General features: G+C 38.7%; 1 protein-coding gene across 1 annotated transcript in view; it reads right to left on the minus strand.

The window, feature by feature from the left end:
- The window catches only part of CRYBG3 (beta-gamma crystallin domain containing 3), a 50,475-nt gene that overhangs the window by 21,222 nt on the left and 12,126 nt on the right, over window positions 1-17,127 (minus strand). The window contains exons 5-13 of the mRNA XM_009584911.1: window positions 14,969-15,108; window positions 13,518-13,632; window positions 12,319-12,354; window positions 11,566-11,703; window positions 11,075-11,208; window positions 9,141-9,267; window positions 4,382-4,524; window positions 2,110-2,236; window positions 987-1,019 (exon numbers count right to left, since the gene is read on the minus strand). Coding sequence (XP_009583206.1) covers window positions 987-1,019; window positions 2,110-2,236; window positions 4,382-4,524; window positions 9,141-9,267; window positions 11,075-11,208; window positions 11,566-11,703; window positions 12,319-12,354; window positions 13,518-13,632; window positions 14,969-15,108 — 993 coding nt within the window. The remainder of the gene's footprint in view (window positions 1-986; window positions 1,020-2,109; window positions 2,237-4,381; window positions 4,525-9,140; window positions 9,268-11,074; window positions 11,209-11,565; window positions 11,704-12,318; window positions 12,355-13,517; window positions 13,633-14,968; window positions 15,109-17,127) is intronic.

Genomic DNA, 17,127 nt, shown 5'->3' on the forward strand with positions numbered 1-17,127 from the left:
GCAATATAACCACTTAGATCATCACCCGTGCTAGCAGCACACTCCAGGAAAAAAAAGAGAAATCGAACAGCTAATTCAGGAAGGGAGGAGAACCTTGTTGGGACAGAACCTTGCGGGAGACATGGACCATGCTTGGTGATGAGCACAAACACTTAGAGCAGGTTTTTGTTTTAGAAAGATATCACAAAGGTACATTAATGGAACATAACCTTGTGAGATAAGGGCAAAAGTGTAAAACCCTAAACTAACTCGTTCTTGAGACTAAAAATGAATTATAGGGACCGCTTTCTCTTTATAAGTTGTCACCAACACAACTTTAGTTAGACACAACTTTCAGGGAAATTGTCAGAATGTATCGTAGAAGAGATTTATCATAGATTTATTATAATCAGGACGTATTCAATTAAGGCCATATGTTACTGTGAGGAAAAGTGAAGCACGGAGCTCCTTAAGGAGCGGCTATACATGCTTGGGAGACCACGAAAAGCAGAGCTACCAGCATACAACACTAAAAAACTCAACTTCCCCTGCTGATGCATCTGCAGGTTTGAAGAGTGCCGTTCCATTTTCTGCAGTTTATACTTTCTTCTTCACCTCATACATGAACAAGACAGTGACAAACAAGATACAATGCAAAATAATGGAAAGAAAATATGCCACAAAGAGAAGGATGAATGCATGTGATTGTGAGTTTCCAGAAACAGGAAGGAAAGAAGAGGAAAATAAATAGCTATAGAGACCCAAAGTCACTCAAAACCTACTGAACTGCTTGCATTTTTGAGGACAGAATACTAAAGGGCATGATCTGGAATAAAGAGCAGAACATTAGCAAACTTAACCTTTATACATCTACCAGTTTCCTCCATCAATGGTCTGCTGTATGGAGATGATAACACTGAGATACCATCTGAAGTAACAAAGCAAGACATTCAAGATTACCTGTATTTTATTATTAAATGTTGTTTAGTACTATAATGTCAACATACCAAATGTGGAGGCTCATTCGTTCCAAGCGGTTCCTGCAATAATAAATAGATACACATGCATATAAATAAAAAAAATTAATTACAATTTATTTCCTAGAAGACATGTCAAGCTCCTGAAATTTGTTAGTTATGAACTCAAGAGCACAGAAAAACACAGTTCCCAGGCTCTTGGCACAATTCTCTTCACCAGCCTCTGTCATCAGCTGCCTGTAAGCTCACAACTACCTGCCTAACTGTTCAGTGCCTTTCACAGAGAAAACTTGCATCAGCATTAATTAGTTGACATAATGTGGATTAGAGTCCATGTAAATGTCTCTGCATTTATCTTTAGGTCTATGTCTTGAAAAAAGACAGAATTAAAAACAACAGATGACTGCCACACCTCTTTGAACACGTGCTCTTCAAAATAAGGTGAAATGTTCCTCTCTTACTTTCAGTGCAGTAGTATCATTTATTGTATACTTATTAGTAAGAATTGTCTTTTTTTTGCATTAGGGTTTTGACAGTTCTGGCACTAATCTATTTGGGGAAGTTGCACTACCTTGGATTTAATAATGGATTAAAAATATTTCCTGTCTTTATTCACTATGTATGACAAGTATTTTAGCATAAGGGGGGAAAAAAAAACAACCAGACCTCTATTATACAACAACAATACAGGCCAGATAAATTCTCAAGTATTTTTATATCCATTATCAATTAGGCATTATAAATTACTATGTTTTAAGGCAAATTAATCTTTCCAGGCCAGGTTATTCTTTCCATGAATGCAGTCTGCCAAAGTGAAGTTCTTCTTATGAAGTTTCCCTGACAGTTTTCTTAACAGATAGAAAGATCCAGAGCATACATTTCAGTCTCCATCCTGAACACAGTCTGCCGAAGTGAAGTTCTTATGAAGTTTCCCTGACAGTTTTCTTAACAGATAGAAAGATCCAGAGCATACATTTCAGTCTCCATCCTGAACAGACTCATTATGTCATTCTCAAGGGTCTTTAAATTGTTTCCAAGCAAACAGACAAATTGATTAAACAGCACAGCCCACATTATAATGTTATTGTACGCTCTGAAATCCAAAGGTCTCATTTCTTTTAAGTTTTCCCCTTAACAAGTTCTGGTAACTCACCAACTTAATAGGTCGAATTGACATGATGATTTTACTAGATCCTCCCCAGTCAAAGAAACATTTATATTTTCCTTTCTCCAATACGTATTGTTCTCCACAGAAATATTTCTGCTGATATGCGACCCACCTGGAGAATGACATAAAAATTAAACTGAAACCATCACATTTTTCTGTGTAGTTTTAAGAAAATACTAACAAGTTAAATAGAACAATATTCTTTGGAGTTTTCTTGGTAAGTCCATCTGACAGACAGCGTAACATTAAACCCAATGGCCCAATGGTATAATTGTCACATACTTGATTTTCTGTTTTTACTTTGCAAACACTACTTCGACAAACACACAACTTTGGGTCTCTGCCTTTCCATCAAACATACATTCAGCGTGAGATGACGCCTTGCTTAGAAGCCCAGAGGAAAGATAACTGACAAGTTTCTGAATCTCTCTCAGCTGAATCTTTACCTGTTCAGCATACGCCCAGACAGGGCTTTCTTCCAACTTTTCCAGTTGGATTTAAGAAAAATGGTGCAAGAAGAAAGAGAAGTGAAGAAGCCTTGATGAGACAAAGCAAAAGCTTGCAATAGTTGGCAGTTCAAGCTTCTCCCATCCTGCTTTCTCTGTTGCGATTTAAGAAGAAAGAAACCCCCAACTACGTGAGACCGAGGGTCCCTCTAGCCCTTCAACACGCTCTTTGGCAGTGGCACAAGTAGGGGGAGGCTAGTTAGAGAGACGCCACTAACTTAGCCACTTTTGGTGGTTTGTTCCTCTCTTAGTGACCCAGCACCCGGGACCGTTATATTAGGGATATTAGAGGGCATCTCCTTTCCTAGTCCTTTTAGCACCCATTTATGAATCTGTCTGTCATTAATTTGTCTAATACTTTTTTAAACTTCCTAGTGCTATCTGCTACCACAGCCTCCTTCAGCAGCAAGTTCCAGAAATTCACTGCCTCCGGTGTAAGAAAGGCTTTTTGCTCCCCACCTCTAAATCTGTTTTAAAGCAATCTTCAGATAGTTGTGCAAAGCATCCCCCAATTCTTGTCATGCAGGATTCTGTGAACGCTGCTGCATTAAGCTTGTCCTCCGCCTTCAGGATTTTGCAGATCTCATTCGTATCCCTCCTCAGCCATCTCTTCTCCAAATTGAGTCCCAGCCTTTCATCCTTGTATCTCATCCTCATAAGACACTAATATCCAGTCTCTACATGAGCAGTTCAAATCCCCCGCTATTGCTACCTGTCCTAAGTTTGAAGCTTTTTTAGTCTCACTTAATGGTTGCTGATCCCTATCACCATCACCATTAGGGTAGGTATGACGATGTTAATACTGCACTTTTAAAATGACTATTAAAGTCTGGAATGTCCACCCACATGATTCCATAGTGCTCTTTTCCCATAACGTATTTTATGTTTTAGCACTTGATATCATTCTTCACGTACAGTACCACTCCCTTGCCCATAATAGCCTACTCTATAATTCCTACAGAGTTGGTAGCTCCTCTGCTTATCCTTCCTATGAAACTCTGCAGTATCTGCTATATCAGAGCTGTTACTCCATGCCAAGCATGCTAGTTCCCCCATACTATTTCTTAGGCTTCTAGCACTTTTAAGTTTTGTCCTTGGTCCACCAGTTAATACTGCATATTTCCTTCACCAGACATTGCAGGCAGTCTAATTTACCTTCCTTACTTACTGCAATTGTGCTGTTTATTTTTCTCCTGGACTTCACATATGCACACCGAAAGTTAGCCAAGTCTACCCTGCAGGCTGTATCAACTTGAACCAGGTACTCTTCCACATCTGTTGGTTTAACCCCTGCTTTTAGTTTAAACAGTTCTCTAAAAAGTATTTTAATTTTCAGTCAGGCCAGCAGCCTGACTTTATTATGAATAAGGCACAGCTCCTCCTTTCTGTACAGGCTCCACCTGTCCCAAAAGGTATTCCAGTTCTTAACATACCTAAAATCCCTCTTCTGTATTACTGCCAAAGCTCTTGTATCATGAAACTACAGTCTGTGAGACCTCTGGAAGGACATCACAAGCTTTCTCTAGTAACAAGAATTCCCAGATCCAAATCAAGGTGTAAGCATGAGATTTAGAGAAAACTGAGATTTTTTTTTTTTCTTCCATTTACCAAGGAAACTGAAAGAAACACTGTTCTCCCCCAAATGTTTATCACCTGTACCATGTGAAATATATTCTCTCAAAAAACATACCCAAACCCAATTGTGCACAAAAATACTTAATACTTCCATCCATATATTTCAATAGACTTACACTCCACTCCTCACAAGAATCGACCTCGTCTCTGGGCCAAATCCAGCCTGCTCCAAATCAGGGATTTCTTCATTGACGATGTCTAATGCTTTCCCATCTTCATCATCAGACTGAAAAAGTGCCACTGATGACTCTATGAAATCCTAAGAGGCAGCACAGGAGTTAGAAGACATGCTGTCACAGCTTAGTGACACCTCAAAACATAAAATATTTTTGGAAAGAGTTGTAGCCTGAAAGATAGTGTTTTATAAAGCAGTGAAGGGACTTAGGTCCCTTGTGTGGATCTTTACAGGATATTTTGGCAGTGAAGTGCCTAGCTAGAAGCCTGGCAACCTGATATGGCCTTCAGAGAAAGAACCTGCTGCCCCTGAGCACCATCCTTTTCTCTACGAGGATGACGGAGAGTGCAAAGATGCCTGTGTGGGAAAGAGAAGGGTTGGGGATTTAGCACTGATCTTCCAACAGCTTCACAAATGACTACTCCAAGCATTACCATGACTATAGTCTTTTACTTAAAGTTTTCCTTCCTCATCTCTCCCCAGCGACAAGGCAATAAACATGGAGAGGAGAAGACTGGGGAAGATCACCTTTTCAGCACAAGGGGTTTGTAGGTTTTGGATACATCCATTGTATGACTAATCACTATAGCTGTAAGACAAATCCTGCATGACACTGTCATGTTCTCTCTTACACAGCCATTTGACACTGCTTTATGCTTTCAGCTAGTGTAGTTGCTTGACTTGATTACTTGCGCAGCTTCAGATTATTTTAATTTGGGTTTCAAATCTCCAGCTTTTTAACCACTTAGCAATTTTAAGCACACAGTTCAGTCACTGCTTGGGAAAATGGAAAACAACAATCCATTCACTTTATTCCTTTAACTTTTAACAAAAAGCATGAACTCAATTCAATTTCAGTGTTGCTGAAACATTCAGCAGTGTTGTAAGTTGAAAATAAGTAAGTCTTGCAAACAAGAGGAAAGGCTATCAAGCAAATACAGGAGCCGACATAGATCCACAAACATATGAGGACACTGTGACAGGAATTATTACACTGAATACTTGCTGCTGTATCACTTACAAGCTACCAACCAGAGAGCAGTATGCTGAAGGCTACTCTGAGAAAACAAAGACTTACAACAATCAAAAAACACTTAGAAATTAAGGCCAGGCCAAGCATGCAGCCAGATTCATTTGGTCAGGTGAACCTGATCAAACACGCTCTTTAGAGGACACCACGCCTTTGTACAGGATTCAATCACAATGAATAATGAAAACCAATTTTAGAACGAACACTTGATGTGGCTCAACCTCTCTGCATTCTTTACAGGACACTAAAAAGTGACAGAACAAATTATGTAGTAAAACTGGTTTTCCTACTATGTTGACCATCATCTTTTATCTATTTAAAAAGTTGCAACTACTTCAGGTACGCACTAGAAATTAAAGTGCCAGGTCTGGCAAAATCATCATGAACAACTGCAGCTTCAGGCTAGTTTTTAGAAAAGAAAAGAAAAAAACAAAACAAAACACACACACCCCCCCCCCCCCCCCCCCCAAACTACTAGTGCAGTTTTAGTGCAAATGAAAAACAGCTACTCTTAACAGTCCTAAAGCAAGGACTTTGCAAGAGTTCCTGAAAAGCCACTTAGATCAAATCTGCACACAATTTCTTTGACTAAATTTAAAATACTGAAATATATCCACAATTGTAATTACATTTAAAACACGTTTCAAATTCAGCCATCATTTTTTCCTCCCTAAATTTTCACTACAGCTTCTCTTACAACAAGCAATAGGAGAAATACTTAAAAACAGACATTCTGACCAAGGCAAATCATTTTAGACTTGAAAACATTAGTGGGAAAGCTCCAAAGACAACATACTCTGCTCCACTGAAAGAGATCCAGAAACTTCGCTCTTTCTCTGATCACGACAGCCATGGGCAAACCCCAGCTTCACAGATTCTCTCATTTGCCACTGCAGAAAAGAAGCAAATGCAACTGTCCCCCAAACCAAACTGCTGTCTGCCCTCAGGAACAAGCCCTGTGTACTCCAGTGTGTCCAGTATAGATGCTGATAACAGAGCTGGCAGTAGGCTGGACAAAACAATTCGACGAGTCATTTCGTCCTTTCTATCTCTGCTTTCTGAACACTCCCCGAATCCCCACAGTAGAGCTTGTGACTGTTCACAGCTGAAATACTTAAGACAGTCAAAAACTGAAAGCTCTTGCAGTATGTCTACATGAATGTATATCTTCACCAGTGGGTGGGGAGGGGTGACCTGCAACAAACCCTCTTTTGTGTGCGATGTCTAACCTTTCTGATTTGTCAGGAAATTAAATTCATGCCTCAGCTCAACTGCAGTCACAGAAACATGGGTTGGATTTTCCTAGCGCTAGTAAGTTCTGGTGGAACCTGTCATGTTGAGAGTCGTGGCGCAGGAACATCTGAATAGCTTTGCATAGTACTAAGCCACATTGACAGAGCCGGTACTGACACAGGCTAATGAGGCACGCCGTACCCAGCCTGGCTCTCTGCAGAGCCATTTACGTGCTTCTGTACCATGCTCCCTGTTTTGGGAGCACGGCACAAAGACATTTGATCCGACTCTGCCTGGAGCTGACTCAGGTACACAGGGCTCATCAGCTTCAGCTTCACACAGTGTGAGCCAGGTTAAATTGTTTTCAGGTCTGGGCTGCCCTTAAAGCCAAAACAGTCACGGTCACCTGGTGTCACGCCTGAGCAAAAAAAAAAAAAGAAGTCTAGTTGGATTGGCCCTATCATGAGACTACAGAGGTGAGTACCTATAAAGAGCAGGGCCAATGCCCAGCCCCACTCCCTACCTAAGCTGACCATGAATAATGCAACTTCACAAAATCCTTAATCTTCTACAGAGACTCTTGAATTCATCTGACTAAAACAGAATTTCTAGGGAAGAGCAATAGAGATCTGATATCCAGGAACATCCCTGTGGAGTCCGAGACCATTGCAATCTTTACTGCACTTCTCCTGACCGAGTTTCTGAGATTATGGAGAAGAGCTAGTGTGTTCGCTGTGCAGTCAGGGGCCTTAAGCACACAGAACTAGTTTTGGATTTTTGCCCAGGTCCCCTTGAAAACAGGAGTTTGGTACTAAAATGTTTTTAAAATCCTGACCTTAAGTATCATACACAAAGTCATGAAGGGAGCACATGACAAGTCTGAACACTGACCTATGTATTGCACATCAGAGAGAGGCGGTCAATCTGTTGGCAAAGCCGAACAACAAAATGCCCGTGCCATTAGTCATTTTATTGGCAACTAGCTCATTGCCTTTAGTTATGCTACAATTTGAGGAAAAGTATTACTTACACTTTTATTATCAGTATGTACATATTGATATATATTTATCTGCCAATTTGAATGATGTATGTTGATATATGAGTGTGAATGATACATGTTTTTAACATGTTAATGACTTGAGCATCCTGACTGTTCTAGGCATGAGTCAAACTAAATACATGCATATACGTGGAAGGTCATCCCTGCTAGGCACGTGCACAATTTTAAGCTTGTAATTATGTCCTTTGCCAAGAGAAAGATTTAAAAAGATCTATTTAAGTTACTCAAGTATCCTATGTATAGGTTGAAAAGAAAGAAAAACTAAGATTAGTCAGTAATTGAATAGAATTCTGCACATTCAAAATGAGGAGCTAGAAGAAAATTCCTGCCTGTTTTTCCCAGAAACCTGAAAATAAATTAGAGAAGGACATTTTTCTTCAATTCAGTTTATTCTCCTATCTTTATTTTAAGTTATATGATAGATTCTGATTATAAATATAGCTTTTCCTAGGTGCCTTTCATAAAAATCAAAACTGCAAATTGTGAATTTAAGCATGGCCTTTTGGAGGTCACAGTAACTTTCTCTTTTTTAAATAATGACTGTTGATACCGTGAGTTTGCTCTAAATGCCTATCTTCAAACTTCACAAAATTCCTGGCTCAGAAATATCACATCTCCTCAAATGAGATGAGTAATCCGAGTATACAAGACTGAGTAATCTCAGAGTGAACAATATAATTCTCAAAAGAAGCCACTCTTTGCAGCTGTATTTAAAGCTCACAGAGTTCCTATTATAATAAAAAAATCTTCAACCCCCCAAACAAAAAAACCCCAAACCAGAGGAAATGAGAAAGAAGTTCTAATCCCATGTTCCCCCATCACTGAAGTCTAACTTTGCTTCCAATATTGGATTCTCATATAGTTTTTATTATTATTTCATCTTTTCCCCCACCAAACACATTTTAGTAGCAGGGATTTTTTCACCATGATTATTTTTGCTGCCAAAATTTTCTGGCACAAAAATCACAGAGACAGAGGGTAATGCTGTTTTAAGGCTTGCAACAGCTGCTGTGTTGAAAAGCTATTTTTATTTTAATAAAGAACTACACTGTACACTTTTTAAAAAAATTCTCTTCTAGAGATTCAAATAGCTTGAAATGCAGAAGTGAGATATTTGGAAAATCTGGCAGGTAGACAAGGAATTCTGCATGATACATTCTTTGTGTGAACTTTAGAAAGGCTACTTAGAACCTGCTTCTGCTTTTGCAATGTATACAGTGCAGTCTAAATTTCAGCAAGTAGGAAAAGAATAAGAGTGAACTTGGGCAAAAGATGGAATGACTAAACCCAAGACAGCTGTACCATATACGAAGAATAACCTTCCTCTTTATGTATAGAACCGTGCATAATTTGTGTGAAATTCAGAAAAGTACTTACAGCCTGAAGGAACCGGAAAGACAGGAGGACACAGTCAGTTCCCCCCCATGAGTGTCTGTCTTCATAATCTCCCTCCTCCAGCAAGTACTGACGGCCTTTGTAGCGTTCCTTATCATAGGCAACCCATCTACAGCAACAAAAGAAAGAGAAGTAACTAAAAGCAAAACAACTGCACACATGATTTTCCATAACAAATAAAAGGGGAAGAGAACGTCCTAAGAACGCTAAAATGAGCATCACAGACACAGCTAACAAACAAAGCAATGCTTGTCTGAAATTACAACAGGCACCTATGAAGTGTTCTTTGTGGATCAAAATCCCACCATGTGATTCTTCCCTCAACAACAGTTTATTTTTGTAACGTTTCTCCATGTAGCTCCTCTCAGTCAGCCATATTCCCAACACCAATTTTCGGTACTACAGAGGCTAGTACGCATCTAGTGGCCAGAACACTGTAAGCCACCAATTGTCAATGATAAAAAACAAGCAGTAGATATCTTCAGTGTATTAATAAATAATAAGATTCTACCCTTCCTGGAGCTGATGACAAAATTAGTGGATTTCAGCAGAACAAAATTTCACCTGCTTATATGGTTTCCTGCTCTAATCTAAAAACATATCTATATGAATAGACAAGTGAATTGAATATATACAATACATTGCATATGGAATATGTTTTAGCACTACGGGAATAAGACTTTTTAAAGTATTTTGAACAAATAGATAAGGCTTGATTAAAAGAAGGCATTTTCACATCAACTTTGAAAGGTCTAATGGATCTTAATTTGAGAAAGTACTTCCCCCTCCTTCTTTCTTGTAACCATTTCTTTCATTAAAGCTCCCTCGTAAGTACCAGAACTGCCGTACAAATTCCGTCGGCACTGAAATTCGACAGGCAGGGATAGCTTTACTTTTAGTACCATTTGGTTTACATTAATTCAGCTGTTTAAATTTTGCAGTATTAAAAATAAAAGCTGCCACAACAGACAGAAGGATGATTTTTAATAATTTGAGGCTTCCCAGATAGCAAATACATAACGTATTTATGAATAGATTATTTGAGTATTCACAATTAAGTTTATTTTGAATTTAGTGCTTGTAAGATTCTGACAACAGCATGAAAGGATGTATGTTATTGAATCTTTATACTGAAGTATTAGCATTGAAATCCCCTAAGAAAAAAGAAAGTTTCTGAGAACTATTTTATTGCCAAGCTCTTTGGCAGAAGCAACCACCCTGCATGCTTTCAAACAGTCCTATCCTGTTGGGTCTTGGGAGAGGTTGAAAGAACAACGCATGGGGTTGGTAGCTCTCTAGAAGAGCTGGCGCTGAGCCTACCTTGTGAGCAGTCCACCTAAGGACTGTGTTACACAGCCTGTTTTGTGCGTGTGTGCGTATGACACAGAGAGGGGCAGGGCAACACAGAATCAATCAGAGGCCTCAATGAAGGAAAGTAAGGATAGATTCTTAATTCCAGATAACATGCAACAGGTGGCAAAGGAAAACCATTAAGACAATAAAACAGTTTATAGATTTCAGAGGCATTAAAATGTCAAATTAAAGACTGACCACACCTACCCAAGGTCATTTCAGTAAATTAAGTAGAGACTATCAGAAGTATAAAGCAATATAAATTAAAGCTCTGTGTGAATGCTGTCATTAAGGAACAAAGTGGCCCAGTTTATTGGCATCCAAGTGGTAAGCACTGCACACCTCTCACACACTTAGTTTTATCTTCCTATATTCCCTTAGATAGATAAGCCATATAGAGAGGTGGTTTTATCCAAGGCTGATAATAAAGAAATATATATTCTTTTCTTTTCAAAATATTTTACCAGTGAGAGATTCTAATCACCCCTTAGTTAGCACTTCTTAGCATTTCGTTATGATTTCCTATTTTAAAGTAAATAAATATAGAAGTGAAATATACTTACGCTCCACCAATTATACGTATTGATCCGATTTCCTGAAACTCTTCTTCACTACCAAACAGAGCTGGGACAGAACTGATGTTTTCTGAAAACTCTTTGGACCATCCTCCAAAGTGGGTTTTCTCATATATTATTATCTAGAAAACATGATGTTGAACAATGCCTTAAGTATGCCCTGAATAGTAAATTGAAGTTTGGGTGTGTGTACTGCTACAGTATGTGGAAGACACCTTTCTTCCCCCTCCAACAAGCCATCACTATGAAGAAAATTCAGGGTTGCATTCCTCAGCCCTTCCAATTCTTGAGTTCCCTAGAAGCTGAAGAGACCCTATTTGGATTTAGATAGGCTTGTCAGGCTATTTGCAGACATTTCCACAGAAGGATACTTATCCACACAATTCCATATACATAAATGCACTCTGCAGCTATATGACTGTGATTTATCCTGTAATCCTGTGCCTGGGCAGTGTATAGTAGCCTGTAGTCAATCCTACCTGGTCACAGCTAGACACACTGAGCTTAATCCTTCGAAAGTAGACAAGAGGTCTTTCTCTGTACTTTGCTGAAGTTATTTCAGTGACTGCAGTTAACACCCCCTTGAGGTTCCTCATCTGCTGAATCACACAGATCAGCTATTAAGAGTATTAATATTTATTGCAATATTTATTAGAAAAACACCTGAGTCTTGCATGTATTTGTATAATTAAAAGTTACCTAAAGCATTAGCATTTTTGTGGAGAACTAGAAAAAGGAGGGAAAAGGAGCAATAACTCTGGATTAGCTTTCTGCTCCTCAAATCTCAGAAGGGTCATGGCCTTGCTCACGACTCTTGTATTGGGACTGGGTATAGGAAGGAAGGGTCCTGTTCCTGCCCCCTTCCTTCCCTCCTCCCTCCTTTTTTTTTTAAACTTGCTATGTTAAATGGGAAAATCTCTCCTGATCCCTTTCCATTACAGTGACTGATGTGTCAGTCAGGAAAACTCATTTTATTTTGTAATGAACTGTTACAATTCTTCTATAGCAAATTCACATTCTCCTAATACGTAAAAAACAAACTACTACTGCTTTTACATCTCATGAAACACTAGTAAGAAAGTGGACTTGACAGCATTAGTGAATTTTTCTTCAGCAGCAAACGCTGAATACTTAATCAAACATCACATACCCAACAAAAAGAAAACAGCTTAAATAAAGGTTTTATATTTCCAATGTGCTCATATTTTATTCTCAGTGTCCTCAGTGCTTACCTTGATATTCATTGGCATTTGTACCTTTAGTCCACCCTAAAAAAAGATAGGAGGGAAAAAAAAAAGGTATTTACATAAAACAAAGTTATGCTTTGACACGTATTTTATAGTACTATCACAGCACGAAGTCTTTTTAATTATATTCAACATTTTCAGTGTCGGCCAAATCAAACACTAGTTTAAATACTCTGATAATTCATAAAGGCCAGGGACACTATAAACCTGACCTACAAAACAAATCAGTGCATTGATAAGCCTGTAGGGGTGCAAGCAATTTAAAAATATTCCTTCATTGTCTACTAGCAATCTAAAGCAAATATTTACTATGTGTTTTTAAACTAATTTATACTGATCAATTTTTAAAATTAACTTTTAAAGCTTTGTTGTATGTATTTCAAGTTTCTTAAGCACAAATGGCGGAGCACTAACACCAGAAGAGAGAGAAAATACAGGGTGATATATTCATGTCTATGGTCAAAGAGCAAATGCAACAAATGCATTTTCTCTGGAAATGTTAGTGAATGATCTCCAGTGAGGGAATGAGACACCTACCTCCCATGAGTGACTAAAAAGACAGCTGTTAGGTCTTATTCCTTTGTGGCTTTTAAACTCTCTTTCTGTAGGCTTGCTATGTATACAGTAGAATTATGTGTTATACCCTTCCACACCTCTTTCATATTTAGATCTACATGCAGTCTATCAAAACAAAAATTAGCTGCACCTCCTAAGATTTTTGTGTCATATGTGGTCACAGGAATACTACTGGGTAATAAACTCTTCACCTGGTCTTCCACCCCCAACAGACTCTAGCTGTATCATTAAAAAAAGAAAATAAACAACTTCTGAAGAGCTTTTTTAGTTAATGAATTGGTGTTGGCTGCAATACAATCAAGAGCTTTTCAGTTCTATCTTATTTGATCTCCACTCAACAACAGCAGTTTCCCAGGAAGATGTCCTAGTGAATCAGGTGCTCCCTCCAACTATGTGGTCTTACGTGGGCAGAAGCCCAGCAAGCCATGGGACCGCCGTGCCATTACAACACTGCAAATGCACCGTGGCATGAGATGAGTGTTACGTATATAAGGATTAACCCTGAAAGGACGTTAGAACCTAGGTTATAGTTAGATCAAAACCTTCAGTGGAGCAAAAAATAGGAAAAGGAAGGCACACAACTTATTAGGGAATTGTGAAGTCCTCACCATTTTTAAGGGACGCAGAGATTTTACATCTGCTGAAGGAATTTCAGATGGTGAATCGCATTCTTCCAAAACCTTCATCTCTCCCTTGTAATTAAAGTCTGAATAAGCAAGCCATCTATAACAATAAGGATAAAGGACTTATTAATCTCATTAAATAGATTACAAAATCTTATTAAAATTCTTTTCCTTTTTGTACTCATAAGAGCTAGATAATGTGTTTTAGATACTGCCAGCACACCAAAATGAAGCTATGTTTAAATACACTGGCAACATTAACGCTAAGAAGATCTCAGATACTTTTTCTCAGTCCAAGCTAAACATAAGTGAAAGAGAAGAAAATTACCAATTTGTTCACTTACTTTAAGAAGCCAGTTTGTTACACTATGAGTATACAAAACCAATGTCAGTACTGAGGATGAGAAACTTGCATCAAATTTTACCTAGGATTGTCACCTTCGGAATTAAAAGGCTTCTAACATTGATCCCACTTTTTTTTTTTTCAGTGGAAGTTATTAAAATATGATGATTTACAACGCTCCTTTGGAAAGTGGGCTATCGTAATTTTGACATGAAGATTAAAAACGCTGAGACTCCTTCAGACGGTTTTAAATCAAAAAGAAAGCTGAATGTAGAAGTTGGACACTGGGTTAGCAGACCAAATAAGGAATTGAGGAAGAAGTATTGAACCATATGGAAAATTATTTTCTTAAAACTACACACACAGACCACAAGCAGTTAAAAGTTATACTACGTTCTATCAAAACTAAGACAAGACTCTGTTTTTAATTCCTTCACCACCCCAAGCTTCACAGACATACTCAAGATTGTGGGAAGGAAGGCTTGGCTCACGTGGAAAGGCAATTCTTGTAACAGAATAGCTAATGTCATTCTGCAACGATTTATGAGAAGAGGCACAGAACTCCCAAACTTCAGGAGCTGTGAAGTGTTGGCCATTTACCCAGGAAACAGACTATTCTGCTCAATACAGGAAATGTTGGGCTACCTCGGGGCCTGTATGATATTGCATCACCTCTCTCCAGAAAGTCAGGATATGGCTGTAGCTTGAGAAATGCTTGGATGATGTAATATTCATTTACTGGTATTCAACCATAGTGTTATAGTTATAACAGGGTGGGTGACTAGGGAGACAGTATCTATTCTGCAATGAACTAAAAGCTAATTATAGCTGAGCTGTTGCTTCTATTTATAAAGCTACTCAAAGATGGAATTATAGAAGACTTCTGCCAGCAACTAGAGGAAAAATGCCTTCAGAAATTTGGTTCCACTACTAGGAGCCCACATAGCACAATGCTGAAGTTTAGAGCTAGGAATATCTAGTGTATATTAACTGCTTTGTAGACACCCGCCCCCCCCCAATATTGTTCCTATCGCTGACTGACTTTCATTCCTCTACTGCTGGCAAAACGCTATTAAAAAGGTTCAGTACTCACACTCCTGATTTGACTCTTATATAAGGGTTTTTCTCAACATCCAGTTCTTCTAAATTGGCAACTGCACTCTGTATGCAGATAGGAAGTCCCTCTGTACCACCAGCTGCCAGGCAGAACTCTACCTCTGGAATGCCACAGTCCTGCGGAAACAAATCAAAGGGTAAGTCTTATCCATGCCTGCAGAGTCTGCCCCATCGCAGCAGGGGAAGGACCAGTAACGTTTCCTTCGTTTTTCCCCTGTCTTCTCACTCTTCTAATCTAACTCCAGGCTTCATATGATGGATGGTTTTTTTAAATGATGACTGGAATTTTTAGAAAGGCGAAGGGAAGTAAATTTCCAGCTTCCACTAACTGTCAAAAAAGAACTATGCATTTATGCCTGTTGGGCTACTTTCAAAAAGCTCAGTTTAAATTCTCTCCAAGTAAAGGATCTGACAGTATTTACTGACGGACGAACCATGCATATAATACTGACTTTTTTTTTTTTTAAAGACAGTGCTTCCATAACACACATATAGATGCGTATGATGCATGCGTAACTAAAACTTTCTTGAAATGTCTACTATATTCCCACCTCCTTCCCTCAGTAATAATTAGGTTCTGTTATGTATCTGACTTCAGTTTCAAGCCATACGAGTTCAATTTTCTGTCATGCTAAATAAATCTACAGCTTTTCAGACAAAGAAAGAAAAAACAGTACTAGGAAATATTTGTTTTGTTAAGTAGACACTTTAGCAATTTTCCTGTTACTACAGAGCAACAACCTCTGTTACCTTACTGAAGGTTTTCTACTGATAGATACCATGCTGGAGAACAACTCGTTGAACACATGATCTTCCCTAGAGTTTGCAGGGATTTTATTGAACGACACTCATTTCATAATATTTATATAAAATGCATTGCCAATACTTTCTTCCCCAGCATTCAAACACATCATGAATCAATGAGGATCTTCTATAAGGCCCCGCTTCAGCAGCGTGTTACGGAACAGTCTTCCTGTTACAGTGAAAGGCGGCTCACATGCTTACAGTTTGCTCAGCTGTAGCTGGAAACCTTCAGTTCTCAGTGATAACTTCACAGCACCCTTCCCCTTATCTTCCTGACCCACAGGCCCATTTGCGTTAGGCCAAAGGGCTTGGACAACATAAAGAGACCCAGAAAGTCCTAAACGTGGCTGGAGGAAGATGCCCCTTGCACGTGCACTAGAGAAGAGGGATGAGAAGCTGTCCCTGAGGGTGCCCTCAGAGAAGCACCTGGTTACTGGATTTGTTGAAGAGCCAGGCAGGGATCACATCATGACAGAGAGATCCCACATGGCCTGACCCAAAAGGCAAACCACAAGGGCTTGCAGAGAAACCCAGCAGCAGGGCACAAAAGCTCTTATAGTTACAGCACCTCATCTCATGACAACACCTGCATGCTCTCCATTTTCACATAGGTTTTGAGTGGAGCTTTCAGACGATGGATTAACATCCCACTTAGAAATATACCTCTTCTTGGTTAGCAAAGTTCTTTCAGTAGTTATTTGACTTTCAGCAATAAATGTGGCAATTATAACAGATGGACTTCAGGATATTATTTCACTTTCCTCTGAGACCTGAAGTAAGACAGTATACTGTTTTGGCAACTCTCCCCCATGCACAATCGTGTTTCCTCTGTATTGTACCTTGCAAACAATGCACACTGTTTGTTTTCAGAATAAAAACTGCAATACCAGAATTTTTATTTTCAGATGAGCAAAACCAGAAAGACTAGGAAAAAAGACTTTCTTGTACAATGCTACTTTATGGCAAAGTGCTAAGGAACACCATTCCTCCATTCTAAGTGTATTGCTAGACAAGTTTAAAAAAAATCTCTCCTAGTTTTCACATGTATATGAATCTTATTAAATCACAGTTAACAAATATTTGAAGTTTGGGTTTTTTCTAATAATACCTGATACATGATATGGCTGAAATCTGTGAATCCAACAATAGAGCTTGATATGTAAAATCGGAAGTTGCACTTACAAGAATTCCACAAATGATGATGCTAGACTCTTAATGGTTTCAGATAAATTCTGAAGCGAAGTACCTACAAGACTAGACAAGTGGCAAAATAAAGTATCTTTGCCTGCGGGCTCAGACAGAATATGAGACGGAGTATGTTTAATTTTAATT

This window comes from Fulmarus glacialis, unplaced genomic scaffold (assembly GCF_000690835.1).
Source record: "Fulmarus glacialis isolate BGI_N327 unplaced genomic scaffold, ASM69083v1 scaffold3729, whole genome shotgun sequence".
Lineage (NCBI taxonomy): Eukaryota > Metazoa > Chordata > Aves > Procellariiformes > Procellariidae > Fulmarus > Fulmarus glacialis.